The sequence below is a fragment of the Lolium perenne genome, chromosome 7, assembly GCF_019359855.2.
Source record: "Lolium perenne isolate Kyuss_39 chromosome 7, Kyuss_2.0, whole genome shotgun sequence".
In the NCBI taxonomy this organism is placed as follows: Eukaryota; Viridiplantae; Streptophyta; class Magnoliopsida; order Poales; family Poaceae; genus Lolium; species Lolium perenne.
Window position 1 is genome coordinate 236,658,007 of NC_067250.2, and position 16,868 is coordinate 236,674,874.

Here is a 16,868-nt window from a genome sequence, read left to right on the forward strand (position 1 = left end):
ACATCAACCATTTTATTTAAGATAGAAAATATTTTATCAAATATTTGATTTTTTCTACATGTAAATTAGAAGTAAAGAAAAATTTGGTTATTAAATATTATGTCTAGAGCACACAAGATTTTTTTTTTCATTTTTCTAGGTTTATGTATTATTTCCAAATGACAAGATTTGGCTTAGGATTGGATGGTATGGTTATTATAGGGAGACATAATTAGGATATTTCTATATAAATATAACTTAATGAGAGGTTGTCATCTTTTTCCATGCTATCTACTTGGGTCATGTTTTAGCTTTGTGATGGTTTTAAACTTTGTAATCTGTCATGTTTTAGCTTTGTGATGGTTTTAAACCTTGTAATATAATGTTCCATTTAAAGTCAAGGGCAATAGCTCGACCCATAAGCTAATTTTGCACATAGTAGATGAAGAATAGGATAATGTTTTGTGAAATACTCACTCCTTTCCTATTTAGGTAGCACCCACATTTTCCTTGTTTTCCTTTAACCAAAATAATAAATATGAATTATTGATATATATAGGTATTTGTCTTAAAAATTGTACATTTAAATATTTTTGTGAATGAGTTCAAAGATATAATTTTAATAGTATGTGACATTTATTTTGGTAGTTAAATGAATGGTCAAAGTTGGACATTGGAATGTGTGTGCGACACCTAAATTGGAGTGAGAAGAATTAACAAACTCTCACATATTGTGAGGGCCCTCATAGTATAGAGTGTTAAATATTGACATACATGTGACCTTATTGTAAAGATTGTTATATTTTGGAATGCATGGCCTTAACTAAAAATATTTTGACAAAGCAAAACTTCATCAATGCGAAATCTATTCCATTTTGTCTATCACATCTCTAAATTACCCATTTTTCGTATTGCCTCTAACAAAATATCTTATATTTTAAGCCATCTAATAGAGGCTTGCATTTTTTTCCATTATCTATAGATAATTTATCTTCTATAGAATAATTACCGTATATTTCTTTTGTAGATATTGTTTGGACAAACTTGTGGCTTTCTACATTTGTGTTTTGCTACCATGAAGGCTATCCGAGGAAATAGGAGAAACTATGGTGGCTTTGACTTTGGTCCAGGCTTGCGCAAGTTCTCTAGGAAGAAGGAAAGAACCGAACTCATGAAAAAGAGCCTCAAACAGCTAAACAGAACTCGTGAATGTTATATCGTATCGACGACAAATGCATATGACAATGGTATTAGACATGGTGATGATAAATTTTCAAAAAGGGATGCTAGCCATGGTACGGTAGTGCCTCGGACAAATAACTTGGCATGTTCCTCTAGACCAAGCAATGGAATGAAGTCTTCTCATGAGAGTATCGAGAAATCGATGCCCTTAAGGATTGTTCGAAAGATCACTGAAAAGACATCCCTAAGACCAAGCAATGGAATGAAATCTTCGCATGCAAATAATGAGAAATCCATGTATTCTTCATCAAGGATTGTCCGAAAGAACTCCGAGATGTCTAGGCCCTCTTCCTTAAAGCCAAACAATGGTGTAGCTTCTTGTCAAAGAACTGCAAAGTCTTGTCCAAGTCCAAGCATTGGGATGATTGATAAATCTAGGTCATCTTCCTTGAGGCCGGTGAATGGCGTGGATTCCGTGAACAAGAATTCAAATGGTGGTGCCCTTCGATTGAAGAATATTGAGAAGCTGAGGACATGTTCCTCTAAGGCAAAAACTACCAATATGCCTAGATCTCCTTCGTCGAGGCCAAGCAATGTCACGGTATCTCTGCCAATGAATATTAAGAAGCCAAACAATGGCTTGGTTCCTTCGCGGGGGGACAATGAGTCATATAAGTCTCGGCCCTCTAGTCTTAATAACGGATCTTCCTTGGTGTTGAAGGTTTACCCAAATTCCTTGCTTGGCAATTCAAAAGAATCACACCACTCATCCATTTTTGGCAACTCAAGGATTGCCGCACAAATGGTATACGGTGAGGCTCAAAAACAGGATATCTCGACGATGCTAGAAACTCCAAATCTTAGCTTAAAGTTGAAGGGTAACCAAGACAACATTGGGATCGGTCATGTTGTCAAGGTATCACGCATGATCACTAACAAGGAGCAACATGCGGAATCAATGGGCGAGCACTTTCAAGTTGATGGTAGAAAGCTTAATAATGACCTTTTGGAGCATGGAGGAATTGGTGCCAACAAGCTTAAGAGAAAGTGGTTGGAACCATTGTTGGAAGAGAACCATGAGACACATGAGGATGATGATAGTGAAGATCCCGAGAACTGCAGGCCACAAAATAGAAGGAGAAGACTTATTCTCAATGATTATGAAGACGATGATGATGGTGATGAAAATCTAGTAAGTGTTGAGATTGGCACTGCTGGATTGACTACACGAACGGGCGTTGTGAAGGATTCTTCTATCAAAGTCTCTACTCCATTTCTGTCGGAATCTATGAAGCTTCAACAGTATGGTTCGCTGCCCATAGATGAACCCGTTTGGAGGTAAAACATATCTTTTCGTTTCCCATTGTCATGAGATAGATATATTCTTCCCTTTATGCTAATTTTTGTTGTTGTTGTTGTTGTTGTTTATTCAACAGTGGAATCATTAAGAGAAGTACCAAAAAAGATGTTTCATTGGCTGCACATATGTCAACCAAATGCTGTGAGGCCGTGTGGAACTTGGCAGAATCCTTGCAGCAAGAGATTGTAGTAACAGAGCTTCCTATGTTGGAGGCTTGGCCTAAGAGCTTTGAGGCATCAAGGCCCACTGATGACAACATTGCCTTGTATTTCTTGGCCTGCAAAATGAGGTGCCTTGCTTACTCTCTAATATATAATCGCATTGCCTCTTATCTATTTCATTATTTAGAATCTAACAGTTCTGACTTTTATCGTTAGGCAAGAAGATGCAGACCTGGAGCAACTAGTTAAGGAAGTTGTGGAGAATAATGTAGTCTTACAAGCTGTTATTGGCGAAGCTGAGATGCTGATATTTCCTTCCATTCTACTGCCTGAGCAACACCAAAGTATGTATTCTGTTCTTGTCTGAAAATATAATTGTCACAGAAAATGCGCTGTACCTAATTTCTTCTGTTCTTGTCTGAAAATATAATTGACGCAGAAAATGTGTTGTACCTGATTTCTAGCAGTATTTGTATTCAATTGTGGCCATACTAATCATTTTTAAGAAATAATTTAATTTCTCATAAATCAGTATGATTTTCACTACAGTGTATATTGGGCTCATCGGTTAAGTGTTTTACTATGCTCTCTTCTTCACTTGCAGCCTTCCAAGGGAAACCCTACCTGTGGGCAGTGTTCAAGCGTAGAAAAATTAATGTTGCCACAGTGGAACCGAAGCAACATGGCAAAGGCCGTTGTGAGGATGAGATGGGAAAACAACAGGAATCACATTCCAGTGTAGACAAGGAGGGTCACAGCGTTGCACGGTTAAACACAGACACTGAACCTGAAGCTCCGGAAGAAATGGAGCTGGACCAGAATCCCTTGTCAGCTCGAGTCAACACGCCGAGTCCTGCTAGAGATCCTACCATGAATGCTACAACGTCTGCACACCATGGACAGATCCTCTCGAACTTGGCGGTTCCTACAGGAGCAGTGTTCGGTTTTGTGGTTCAGGGAAATCCGAGAATCGAACATCTCATCCAAGAGATGCAACGTGAAGGCGCTGTTGTAGTTGCAATGCGAGGGGAGATGATAGGGCCAGGTCTTGGCCAGGCAGAAGCTAGTGGCAGAGAGGAAGACAAGAAGCCGCCAAGCTCGTCCTGAACTTGTTGCCATGGTGCAAAGGTGATCTGGGCCTTTAGCTGTTCTCTGCGAAGTAGCTTCAGTTGTGCTGGACGTATTGTTGCTAGGCAAAGAAATTGATTCAGACCTCAGCCCTGGTCGATGCTTGCATGCACCACTGTCTGTTTGAAGGAATCCTGCTCATAAGGTTCAGGCTTTTCCATCCCTGGTAGTTTTCCGAGTCAGTTGTTTATCCCTGGTAGTGTTCAACTCAGTAGTGTATCCTGGTATTCTGGTCAAGTGGTTCCCAGGCTATGTGCTGTACCAGCAGAACTTCTAGATTTGGTTGGAAATCTTTGTATTATTCTCAATGTCGGTGGAGTTATTTGTTAGATGCATTTGTTTTTCTCGGTATTTACTTGTCTTTACTATTATATTAGAGTTGGGATGGTGTGCACTTTGACATCAAACATTGAAGAAATCATGACCGTTCAACATCTTCACTTAACATTTGATTCATGCCCACCGTCGGATATCTTTGCCTATATTTAAACGTGGGAAATCCTGGGTAAAAGGAAAGCTACTGATATATTTCCAATCAATCTTTCCTAAATTTGGAAGGCTATCATCAACAAATAAATTAATATACCTAAATTTCTTCTTTTCATCAAAAAGTATCACGTCAATCAAGCCAAGTATTTCCTTATTTTCCATAACAAATATCACCTCATTCAAAAAAAAAAAAAAATCATGTATTCGGCAGCAGATATATCAACTCAATCACGGATGGTTTTCTCATATACTTTTAAAGAGCTACTGTGCATACGACACACGGAGCAGAGCGTCGCGGCGGCTGTAAACCTGTCGCTCCCCACATGTGGTGGCGATGCTGGTGCTGGTGCTGCTACGTCATTGTTCCAACTCTGCAACTGCGGCATGAACACAATCCGTCTCTGGCGTGTGTTTGATCTGTTTGACAACAACAACGGCGGAGAGATCACGATGGACAAGCTGGCGCAGGCGCTCAACTCGCTCGGTCTCATCGCGGGCCACACTGGCCTGACCACCACCATGGGTGTGTATGTCCACGAGGGCATGGTAGGTCTTCGGTTCGAGGACTCCACATTCCTCCACCACGCCCTTGACGATGCGTTGTATGACGTGACCGAGGACGGCAAGGCGGCCGCTGGCGGTGGGATGAGTAAGCGATGAGGGAGACATTCCAGGTGTTCGACATGGACATATGGTGGTAGGTTCATTTCGGCCGCCGAGCTGCAAGAGGTGCTCAAGAAGTTGGGACTCTCCCAGGGCAGCAACCATGCCACCGTGTGCAAGATGATCTGCAATGTCGGCCGTGATGGCGACGGCGTCGACTTCGGCAAGTTCAAGTGCATGATGTACGTAGGGAACACCATCTAGGGCGCTTGAAGAACATCCATTGTTCGCGTAGGAATCAGCTAATTAATGGTATCCCAGGCATACAACCATACACTCAGCAAATTAAATTGAGTATGAGTCCTTCGCAAAAAAAAGATAATAGTGTATGATTTTAAAGTGATTTGTATGCACAGGTTGTGCAGGACCAGGATAAGGATGATTAGTAGTACGACGCCCCTGCATGCCAATCGAACCACATGTTAGATGCATCTTGATGTGCATGTGCATGGCGACAACGAGTTCATGCATATGTATCATGCTGCTAGCCGGGTGATGTTTTCATGTTTACTTGTCCGAGGAGGATCACGGGAGGCTGCAAAACACCTGCATCACGACTGGTATGCCAGCGCTCGGTACGACGGGTCAGCGGAGGCGTTCGTGCCATCAGTTCGGTACATCAATGGTAGGGGTGTGCGGGGGAAGACGAAACAACCCTATGCAGGTGATTGGCTGACACCAGCAGTGAAGGGACGTGGCCCAAGCGAGATGGTCGAGGAGCTGCGATTGTTGGAAGGAGGGATGAAAGAGTGATCATCAATCTGCACTTTAGACATCAGCCCATTAACGAGATGTTATTTTTCGTGGTAACTAGAGAAAATGGAAATGTGTAATTCTTTTAAACAAATGCAAATGGGGTGAAAAAGTAGTAGCGTGGAGGGGGATGAGAGACAAAGTTTACCACCAAGTGGCCCAAATTAGCATCTTATGATGATTGGTAACATCAATAGCCGAAGGGAAGCAGATGATGCACTCGTAATTGTTTCATCTTGGGCCGTAGCCATGTCCATGTCAGATTCTTTTTGTGCAAACTCTAACGGTAGAGTCAAAAATTTCATTTTTACCCACATAACGTGCATAGCAAAATCAAACATCAGGACAATGTAGGCCGCCTAATCAGCTCCCGCTTGATATCTAGCCATCCGTGCAATATACAATCAAACACTATCAAACACATTCTAAAATCAACGAAATCACTTTCTAAAATCAACGTCAAGAGCATTAAGGGCATGTACAATGGGGTGATGTCAGCCTTCCCTTAGGCTTGTCACGTCGGATTTTTGCTTACTTGGAGGAGAGAGCAGGAAGAAAGATAAGTTCGTCTTCCCTTAGCTAAGGGATGATCTCTTATGAAATAAGAGAATACTATTTTCCCCGTTGTACGACTTGTCTTCCCTTAGCCACACAATTTCCTTCTAAAAAATAATTAATTCTCATTTATTATATGGGATGACAATAAAAGATAATGCATTGTACCTCTAATATTTAACGTCTTCTCTAGATGATGTGGACTGCTAAAGGAAGATGTGTTTTCTCTACCACTGTACATGCCCTAACACCATACTGCTAAATAAGGAACTAAACCGAAAGTATTAATCGTGAAATCACTACAATCAAGGGATGACCGATCATCATGATCCCTGCCACCAATTCAAACAAAAAAAAACTGAAAAGCACACCGCATCAACGAAATTAAAAAATGGACTTGCCACCACCGTCGTTTTTATTTCTGTCTTGCTAGCTACGATCATCTTCGACCGCGACATGATGATCTAACCCAAGCAGGTACTCGATGTAAGCTCGCATAAGACAGTGGACGGCCGCGGCGACCGCCAGATCAACGCACCACCATACGCAACTGTAGGTCTGTCTGCATGGCGGCAGGTGACGGACTGCCCAATGTCGGAAGGCGACGACATGTCAGTATGAGCGTCATCTACTCCGCTTCTCCCTGGAGTCCTGCACCATCAGCCTCATCGATGTGATCGACGCCTCCACCACCGTGACCATCTCCAGCCACCTCTTGATCAACCACGACAAGGCCACACTCTTGTGGCACAAGGATGCTTTCTTTAGCGAGCCAAGAGTAGAAGTGCTAAAGAACATTAGAGGGGCAAGGAATCGTCAGATCATGTATGTTGGCCACAACATAATGAGGGAGAAATACGAAGTAGATGTGTTTCATGTGCCTCTATTAGAAGTTGGGGACAGACAAAAAAATGAAGAAAACGCAAAACCAAGAGGTTAATACGGAACATAGAGAATACATTGTGAAGAGTGTAGAGAAAACTGTAGCTTGTCACCACATGGTTCAAAAGTGCATTTTTTTGATGGTAGATAAGAACACATCAATTAAACATGGTGTAAGCTATTTTATTATGTTAGATTTTTATAAGAAAATTAGCATCTATATGCATAACGGATAAAAAATACGAGAGCCATTGACATAGGCATCCCAAATGGGCCTGCCGAAGATGGTACCCGGGGTTTACTGGAGGCCCAATACCCGAAGAATAAGAAGATTCGGAAGCCCAAGATTTACTAAGGAAAGATAGAGTTGTAATAGGAAGTGTTGTTTGTAATCTGGCGGGATGAGTTAGAAACCGTCCCGGACTCTGTAAACTTGTATAGCACGAATCCCTCGGCTCCACCTCATATATAAGGGGGAGTCGAGGGACAAAGAATCAACCGAATCATTGTCTGCAAACCTTAGTTTTTCACAATCGTCGAGTACTTTTCGGCTGAAACCTTCGAGATCTACTTACCCTCTACTTCTAACTAAACCCTAGCCTACAATCTATAGGCATTGACAAGTTAATCCCTTGTCAATTGGCGCCGTCTGTGGGAATTAGAGGCGTAAGGAGCTGATCTCGATGGCACGCTCAAGATCTTCGACATCGTCAACCGCAAGCAACACAATGGATCGAGGTAAACAGATCGCTACTGGTCTTGTCGATTTTGTTCCTCACCCACCCTCCCGTTTGGATGCATATGCGTATCTGGCGGAGCCCATGGAGATGACGTTCGGAAGGTTCCACTTTCGCGTCGAGAAGGAAGGATCGTATCGTGTCGAGAATCCGATTTCGTCGGGATCATCAGTGGCCGATTCCGATTTTTCAAGCTATGCATCATCAAACGAGTCAGGAGAAGAAGAAACCTCGGCGACACGCTACGTCAGTATCAGAGCAAGAGAGAAACTCGCCAAGATCTTCAACGACATATCGTTTGAGTCATCTGCGGACTCGTATATAAGCGATGGCTCAAGCGATGTCGACAGTCATGACTTCATCGACAAATCTCTCACAAAGGCAAGGTCTTCATCAATCTCAACGATGATGTCACCAAACCCAACATAGATCTGAGTACAAGGTATCATCGTATTTACGCCATTGAAGGTCAAGAGGAGACATCCGAGGCTTTCGACAGCTTGGGAAATCCATACGTCGATCCCTCCAATCTGCGACAAGGCTTGGGCAACAAATACGTCGGGCCGTAGCCGCGAGATAGAGTTCAACTTTCACAAGCAGCGTGGGACAGAGCTGCGAGAGCTATGAACGGCACGTAACCAATGGCTACCACAGCCACACCGGAAGAATTGCAAGCATATCAATATAGGCTCGCACGAGCTGCCGTGGAATTGGAAAAACAGACACTGAGTTGAACAGAGAAAGGAGGCAGCTTCGCATCCAAAGCAGAGAAGGGCAGATTTAAGTCGACAATCTAGAACTACGGTTGATATCCATCGCGAGGCGCGGAAAAGAGAAAGATCAAGGCTGCAACACATACCCGAGGCAGAAAGAGAACATTTGGTTCAAAACCTCGACATGTCCTTTATGTCGATAGATACAAGAGGAAACATCATCCCTAAGACACCAGAGGCTGGGTATATGGCGACACATGCTTTTATCCTTGCATCTAAACCTCCTCCGGTGACCCAAGGGAAACACTCGTACAATATGGCGGTAGCAGGAGTTGGAGCTATGGGGACAGCGTTTATATCAACACCTCCCGAAGGAGTGGCAAGGCAAAACAGTCCGCGACCCGCAAAGAAGAACAGCCGGGGCAAAGACTCGAAGGGCCAAGTGGAGCAAGAGACACAAAGAAGACAAGCAAGAGTCGACAGAGCGCGGCAAAGCGTAAGGGATCATCGGCAATCCCCGTAACTTAACGACGAAGATATGTGCGGCTTACCATGCTTCACGAGGAGAGTCCGAAAACGCGAGTCCCCTCAGATTCAAGTTACCCGATAATTTCAAGAAATTCGACGGCCTTCAAGATCCAGAGGATTGGCTAGTCGACTATCTGGAGACGGTGAAGCCGACAGAGGAACTAGGGCAACAGCCATGCAAAGCATCCAGGTGCACCCGAGTGGTGCCGCACGATCATGGATAAAGAAACTCGCTCCCAGATCCATCGACACTGGGAAAGTTTCGAGGACGTGTTCGTCAAGAACTTCGCATCCACGTGCAAAACCCGCATCGTTAGAGGAGTTGAGAGCGTGTCGACAAAAGCCGATGAGCCAATGAGAAAGTACATCCAGTAGGTGGAATATCATCAAAAACTCGGCAGAAAACATATCCGACGAGAGAGCAATAGATGCGTTTGTCGCAGGAGTCGTGCGTGGAGACTTTGTCGAGGATTTGGGAAGGACCAATCCAAGGACAAGATCCGCGTTGATGGAGATAGCAAATAAATGGGCAGATGGAGAAGACGCTGTCCACAACAAACGACACAGGTCGCCAGTAGGAGGACCGTGGTCGAAACTATCAACCGAGGCGAAGATTTCCTGACGTACTGTAACTACGACGCCCAGGACAAATTTCGGCAGGTTTTCTGACAAATACAGGAGGCAACAGAGATGATTACCGTATAGAAGCAGTGAACAGCGAGGTGATAATAGGGATGATTCACGCAACAGCAAAATAGTGGGCCGAGGTTTCCAAGACCTTTCGTGTCCCCCGAGGAAATGCTGAACGGACCGTGCCGTATGCACTTCTTCCTCGACAAAGAACGGGAAAAGACAACAGTGGCACTGCAGAAGACTCGTCGAAATTTTCGTGCAATGTTCGGATACGCGAAAATGCTCACGCTCGAGCAGCACAGAGAAACCCTCGGGAGCCTAGGAGCGAGGTTCATCTACCGCCACCTCCCGCGATTACAGAGGACAATCGACACCAGCCTAAGAATAGCGGCAGCACCCGCACCACCACCCTATGTTGATCCTAACTCCAACGGAGCAAGGTTGATGATTCGTAAGGGAAGGCCGTCCAATAGAACTCAAAAAGTAATCTCACGACAGGTGTTTATGGCAGAGAAAATGCCTCCACCAACAGCTTGAGTACCTTAATTGGTCAGACAAGATATCGGCTTCACAATAGCAGATCATCCGCAGCAAGTTCCTCGACTGTGGCAACAAGACTTATTCTCGCCAGCCAGCTATCGCAGGATTTGATGTCTCTCGAGTGTTCATAGACGGCGGCAGCAGCTTGAACCTCATGTATGCAGATACATTGAGGAAGATGAACATATCCTTAGCAAATTTGAAACCAACAGACACAAGATTCCACGGCATCACACCAGAGAAACCAAGTTATCCATTGGGAAAAATCAATCTCGATGTTCAATTTGGGACCCGAGAAAATTATAGAATCGAGAAGCTCGAATTTGAAGTCGTGGATTTTCCATCACAATACCACGCTCTGTTGGGACGACCAAAGCATATGCTAGATTTATGGCAGTACCACACTATACATACCTGTTGTGGAGGTTGCCCGGACCAAGAGGACCAATCACACTCAAGGGAAGCTTTGCCTTAGCCGATAAGTGCGACAAGGATTTTCACAAAGTTGGCGTAAAACTTTCGGATGCAAGCCGAGTACTTGGCGTCAAAAAGCATGACTGATTACGACGCATCGCCGTACGCTGGAAGGGCAAATAAAGAATCAACTTTCAACACAGAGAAAAATTCTAAGGAGGTGCAGATTCACCCGACAGATCCAAAAAGACGACATCTATCGCAAACGATATGGATATCGCATAGGAAAGCGCGCTCGTCAAGTTCCTCCGTGAGAACTGGAAAATCTTCGCATGGTGTCCAGCTGACATGCCAGGAGTACCTGTGGAACTTGCCGAGCACCACCTAAATTTGGATCCAACAAAGAAACCAATCGGACAACCTTTGCGGCGTTTTCGAACCAAACCGCAAAGCCATGCTTTCGTAAATAAATCGACTCGAAGAAGCTGGTTTTATCGTAGAAATATCTACAGAAGCCACATGGGTAGCTAACCCAAGATGGTGCCGAAGAAAAACACGACAGTCCTTCGCATGTGCGTCGACTTTACGTGTCTCAATAAACATTGTCCTAAGGATCACTTTCCCCTCCCAAGGATCGATCAAATTATCGACTCCACGGCAGGTTGCGAACGTCTTTCCTTCTTGGATGCATACTCGGTTATAACCAGATCAGATTAAAAGAAGATGATGAAGCCAAGACAGCGTTTATTACACCTTACGGCGTGTTTTGCTACAAAACAATGCCCTTTGGTCTAAAAAATGCGGGAGCAACATATCGTAGGATGATGCGTATGTTTAGCAACACAGATCGGGAAAAACGTGCAAGTATACATCGATGATGTCGTCATAACATCAAAAAAGGGGACAACATTGATCGAGGATCTCAAAGAAACTTTTGACAACCTCGACAAATTCTGCCTCAAACCGAACCCGACGAAGTGTTCTTTTGGCGTCCCAAATAGGAGAACTTCGGGGTTTCTAGTTTCGGCAAGAGGGATTGAAGCAAATCCCGACAAAATACAAGCCATAGTAACAATGAGAAAGCCAACAAAGTTGAAAGAAATACAAAGCAGCCTAATCAAGCGAGTCGCAGCTTTGAGCAGGTTCGTCGCAAAGTTAGGAGAAAAAGCGTTACCATTTTATGCGCTGATAAAACAAGGAGATAAATTCCAGTGGAACGAAGAGGCCGACAGAGCTTTCGAGGATCTGAAGCGAAAAATCTCGACACCACCAATCCCGGTGGCTCCAAAGGAAAAGGAACCTCTCCCGCTCGTATATTGCAGCCACGCCCAAGTGGTTAGCACAGTATTAGTTGTCGAAAGAGAGGAAGAAGGGAAAATCCATGGAGTGCAAGCGGCCAAGATACTTCGTGAGCGAAGTCTTGTCACCTTCAAAACAAAGGTACCCTCAGCACCAAAAGCTAGCATATGGAGTGTTCACGACAAAGACGAAAATTGCGCCACTATTTTTCGGCACACCCGATCATAGTGGTCAATGAAGCTCCCTTATCAAATATACCGAATAACCCGAAGTTACGGGTCGTGTCTCCCTTTGGGGAATAGAACTTTCCCTCGGGACATCACGTATGAAAAAGAAAAGCAATAAAGTCGCAAATACTGCCGGACTTCATCGCAGAATGGATGGAGTTGCAAAATACAGACCTCCAGATTTATCGAGAACTTGGACCATGAACTTTGATGGGTCCAAGAGACTAGAAGGAGCTGGCGCAGGAGTAGTACTCATATCACCCGAAGGCGACAAATTGAAGTACATCCTCCGGATGACGTTCCTTAACGCATCTAACAATGAAGCAGAATATGAGGCTCTTATACACGGGATGAAGATGGCGAAAGCCTGCGGAGCAACTCGATTAAAAATCTTTGGCGACTCACGCTGGTGGCTCGCAAGTTATGAACCAATGTGATGCAATCAATGATAGCATGATGGCATACAAGGAGGTGTACAACGAGCTTGAAAAGTTATTCGATGGATGCGAAGTAAATCATATTAGCAGGTTGAGCAACGACGAAGCCGACGTTCTTGCAAACATCGGGTCACAAAGTGCCTTCCAAATTCCCGCCAGTGTATTCTCGGGGAAGAGATAACAGAGAGATCCACTAAGCCAACAAAGTCAAAAAAGAAGGAGAAGAAACCCTCGGGAGCTGCCAAGGAAAAGCAAGAGGACGAAGAAGAGGATCAGGACGTGGTCATGGTGATACAGATACCGTGGATGCAGCCGTACATATCATACATCATGAGGAAAGAAATACCCGATGATCCAGCTTGAAGCAAGGCGAGTAATTCGACGCTCCAAAGCTTTTACGGTGGTCAAGGGAGAATTGTATAAGCGAAGTATTTCAGGCGTTTTGCAAAGGTGCGTTACACCCGAAGAAGGAAGAATAATCCCGAAGGATGTACACGAAGGAATATGTGGCCACCACGCAAGTAGTCGAGCTATCGCAGCCAAGGTTTTTCGGGCAGGATTCTACCGGTTGACAGCAATCGAGGACGCCAAGGACATAGTAAGAACTTGCGACGCATGTCAAAGGTTCGCCGCAAAACCTCACTCTCCAAAGAAGCAGAGCTAGCACCAATACCATTGTCTTGGCCCTTTGCTCAATGGGGACTTGATATGGTGGGTAAGTTACACAAATCCTGGCCAGGAGGAAAGGAGTACATGCTAGTAGTCGTCGATAAGTTTACAAAGTGGATAGAAGCGAAGCCAATAAATTCACCAGATGGAGCATCCGCAGAAAATTTGTAAAAGGCCTCGTCTTCAGATTTGGAGTGCCCCACAAAGATCGTCACAGTACAACGGCAGCAACTTCACATCCCATGAATTCAAAGATTATTGCGAAGAGGTGGGTATTAAGCTGAACTTTGCGTCGCTTGCACATCCTCAAACCAATGGGCAAGTCGAGAAAGCCAATGGCATCATCTCGCAATGGTATCAAGAAGCGCTTATTAGGACCACCGGAAAAAGCTCGACATACATGGCCGTAAGAACTACCAAGCGTGTTGTGGAGCATCCGAACAACACCAAACACAAGAACGCAGAAACTCCGTTTTTCCCGGTTCATGGAGCGTGGCAAGACTACCAATCGAGATAGAGCACAACTCTCCACGTGTCGCTGAATATGATGAAGAAACGTCGAGAAGAGTGCTAGAAGACGACGTCGACGCACTTGATCACGCTCGCGAGGAAGTATTATCTCGGGTAACCAAATATCAACAGATTTGAAGAATTACCACAATGACGTTTGCGGCCAAGATCTTTTCGTGTGGGAGACCTAGTTCTTCGGCTCACGCAAAAAAGTCATGAAAAACTCGAGTCACCATGGCTTGGCCCTTACATTGTCACGGAAGTAATTGGAGGAGGAGCATACGTAATAAAGGACAAGAAGACAGGGGTGGAGGAGCCAAACCCCGGAACGTGGCGCAACTTAGGCGTTTTTACGCCTAGAGTCAAAATATAGTCTTTGTAAAGCTTCAATGTACTGAAACGCCCGCGAGTTTTCAGACGCACTCTTTTCCTTTTTCGGGGCACCGAGTGGGGCCGGAGAAGGTTTTTAATGAGGCGGGCTCGCGGTGCTGCAATATAATAAAGATAGTGACAATATAACTTTTCTTCTTTATCGACATGACCAAAGTCTTCGCTCCGACGAATTTCAATATAGTTCATCAACAAAAGGAAAAACTTGCCTTGGTATTCAAATACCTCGTGAGTCAACAAAAATACAAAATAGTACTCAATAACAAGCTTGGGGGCTCATATTCGCCTTAAATATATAAATGCCTTGGTTCAAAACCTCGCAAGTATACAAATATAGTAAAGAGTCACCGAAACACTCGGGGGCTAAACAAAAAGAGAAATATAATGATTGCTTTACAATATAGTCGTGGATTACAAAGAAAAAATATCTACAAGAAGAAACTAACTAGTCTTGATTCAATATGTCATCAAGAGTAACCCTGTTTTCCTCAGGAGCAAGCACCAAGAAAATCGGCATAATGGCCATCGGCAAAAAGTCGGCATCCATCCGAAGTAGGTCCTCAATCATTTCTTCGGCTATAGGCGTAACCTTCGTGTTAATCCCGTCAACACCAACTCTCCGACGTTTTACCTTTTGGTGCACCTTCTCGACCCCCAGGGTAAGGTCACGCGTCTAGTGGCAGATGTCGAGCATGATAAGAGCAACTCTGGCGCCAGCTACTAGTTGAGCTTTGACAAAATCATGGATACTGCGAGCATCCTTGAACCTTTCCATCAATTCAGGAAGAGTTTTTGGTTGGACGTTCCGAGGAAACATGGAGTTGTAAACCATGGACAAGGTCTTGGTACAAAAGTCGAGGAAATCACGAGTTTGAGAGGCGCGATCTTGAAATCTGACAATTTGGCGGGTCCTTTCCGGGGTAGCCCAAAACAAAGAACCATGGTCCAAGGAGAGATTAACAAGGAGGGTTGTCCTAGCGTTCACCCTCTCTTCCTCGGCAGCAGCATCAGTAAAGGCACCTATCAAAACAAAAAAAAAACGGAAACCTTCAAAGAAACAATAGTATGCAGATAAAGGATATCAGCAGATGAAACAGCATACCCGACATATCTCGCACCTGCTTCATTCATTAATTCGAGCATGAAATTTTCTCGAATAGTCGCCTTTTCAGCCTCGGAAGCAGCAATTTCCTTAGCAGCTACAGCCTCGCGAGCTTGTTGAAGAGCAATTTTTTCGGCTTCGTATGACTTACGAGATTGCTCCATCATCACAAGTGTTTGCTTCTTCGCATACCGAAGTTGTTGCCGAGAAGTTCATCCAGTTCTTGCGACAAGGTATCGTCGACAAAGACAATCGCAAAAGCTCTCCTCGCACGAGAAGAAGGCGATACATTGGAAGGAGCGGAAGTTGGAGTATAGTTATCAAATATCAACTGAAATTTAGACAAGACAACATCAAATGACAGATAAGAGTTTTTCATTAATTTCTTGGAATAATTACAAGGGCACTACAGTGGAGCTAAGGAAATGAATGTCGCCAAAACAACTACTTTGGCAACAAAAGCAAAAGAAATAGAAAAGGAAACAAGGAGGCATGCAACTAGACCTCCGGCCTCGAGGAGCTAGGAGTCGAAGCTGGCTTGATCCCCAGATACGCCAAGATCTTCTTCGTGTTGGGCTTGGCTGCCTTGATCAGCGACCTCCATCTCGAATGCTCTATCCGGCTGGTGTCGCCAACCTTCATCCAATCAAGCGTCCGTTGGCTGTCGCAACCAGGGCAACAAGATTTCGACAAAGAACCTTCATATTCTCCCGACGCATCTTCAATCCCAGGTCTTCCGACGAATTGAAAAGCTTGGCAAGGGCAAGGAAAGTTGAAGGTTCCTCTTTCTTCGGGAAGAAGAAGGGGAATAACGCCGACAAACTCGCATTGGCATTGGCCACGCCTTCACGAATTTCGCGCCCATGGAACTCCGTAAGAGAAAGTGCATCAAGGAGAGGGTCATTGACGGGATTCTCCAGATCAAAATCTTGGTTTGTTTGGGCTGCCACACAAGACAAACCATTAGTCAAAAACCAAGAAACAGGAAGTACAATAGAAGGGGTTGATGATATTACTCAGCGTACGTCGACTTTGCGACTTCGTACGCTTGATGATCTCTTGTTCACGCACGCTTGTGCAGTTTTCTCGCTCATCTAAGGCAGATTCGGCATCTTTGAGCCTTCTCTCAGTTCCTCGACACTAGCAGCCTTTCACCTTGGCTTCATCAACCTCGGCCTTGGCTTTGCTAGCAGCAAGTTCAGCTTTCTTGCGAGCCGCTTCACTTTGCTCGAGTTTTTGAGCAAGTGCGTCGACACGTTCGTTGGCCTCTCGAGAGTTTTTCTCGTCGAGATATGAAAAAGAAAGAAAAGAAAGATCAAAAAATAGCGACAAGCAACAGGAATAGAAAGTCGTGCAAAATAGCGAGTATAAAAGTCGTTACCTTCGGCTCAAGCGGCATATTCACGGTACCCAATAAATTGGGACCCGATGCGGAGAAGATCCTTGATCATAGGCTGTTCAGCGTGAACACGTAAAAGAAACATCGGCATGAAAAAGAGAAAAGGTGAAAAAAATAA

General features: G+C 44.4%; 1 protein-coding gene and 1 pseudogene across 1 annotated transcript; both read left to right on the forward strand.

Annotated features, from left to right (window-relative positions):
- Positions 1-2,605: 2,605 nt before the first annotated feature.
- On the forward strand, positions 2,606-4,118 carry LOC127312149 (uncharacterized). The gene is made up of 3 exons (XM_051342609.2): positions 2,606-2,810; positions 2,899-3,026; positions 3,287-4,118. The coding sequence occupies exons 1-3, from the start codon at positions 2,647-2,649 to the stop codon at positions 3,787-3,789; spliced, it is 795 nt and encodes a 264-aa protein (XP_051198569.1). The 5' UTR covers positions 2,606-2,646; the 3' UTR covers positions 3,790-4,118.
- A 415-nt stretch (positions 4,119-4,533) lies between these two features.
- Positions 4,534-5,166, forward strand: LOC127315518 (probable calcium-binding protein CML24; annotated as a pseudogene).
- The last annotated feature ends 11,702 nt before the right edge of the window (positions 5,167-16,868 follow it).

Excerpts from the sequence above, each read along its gene's own strand:
- LOC127312149 (XM_051342609.2), top strand. The coding sequence starts at position 2,647 with ATGTCAACCAAATGCTGTGAGGCCGTGTGGAACTTGGCAGAATCCTTG. Across the intron at positions 2,811-2,898 it reads TTCTTGGCCTGCAAAATGAG|GCAAGAAGATGCAGACCTGG; the intron begins GTGCCTTGCTTA and ends TTTTATCGTTAG. Across the intron at positions 3,027-3,286 it reads ACTGCCTGAGCAACACCAAA|CCTTCCAAGGGAAACCCTAC; the intron begins GTATGTATTCTG and ends CTTCACTTGCAG.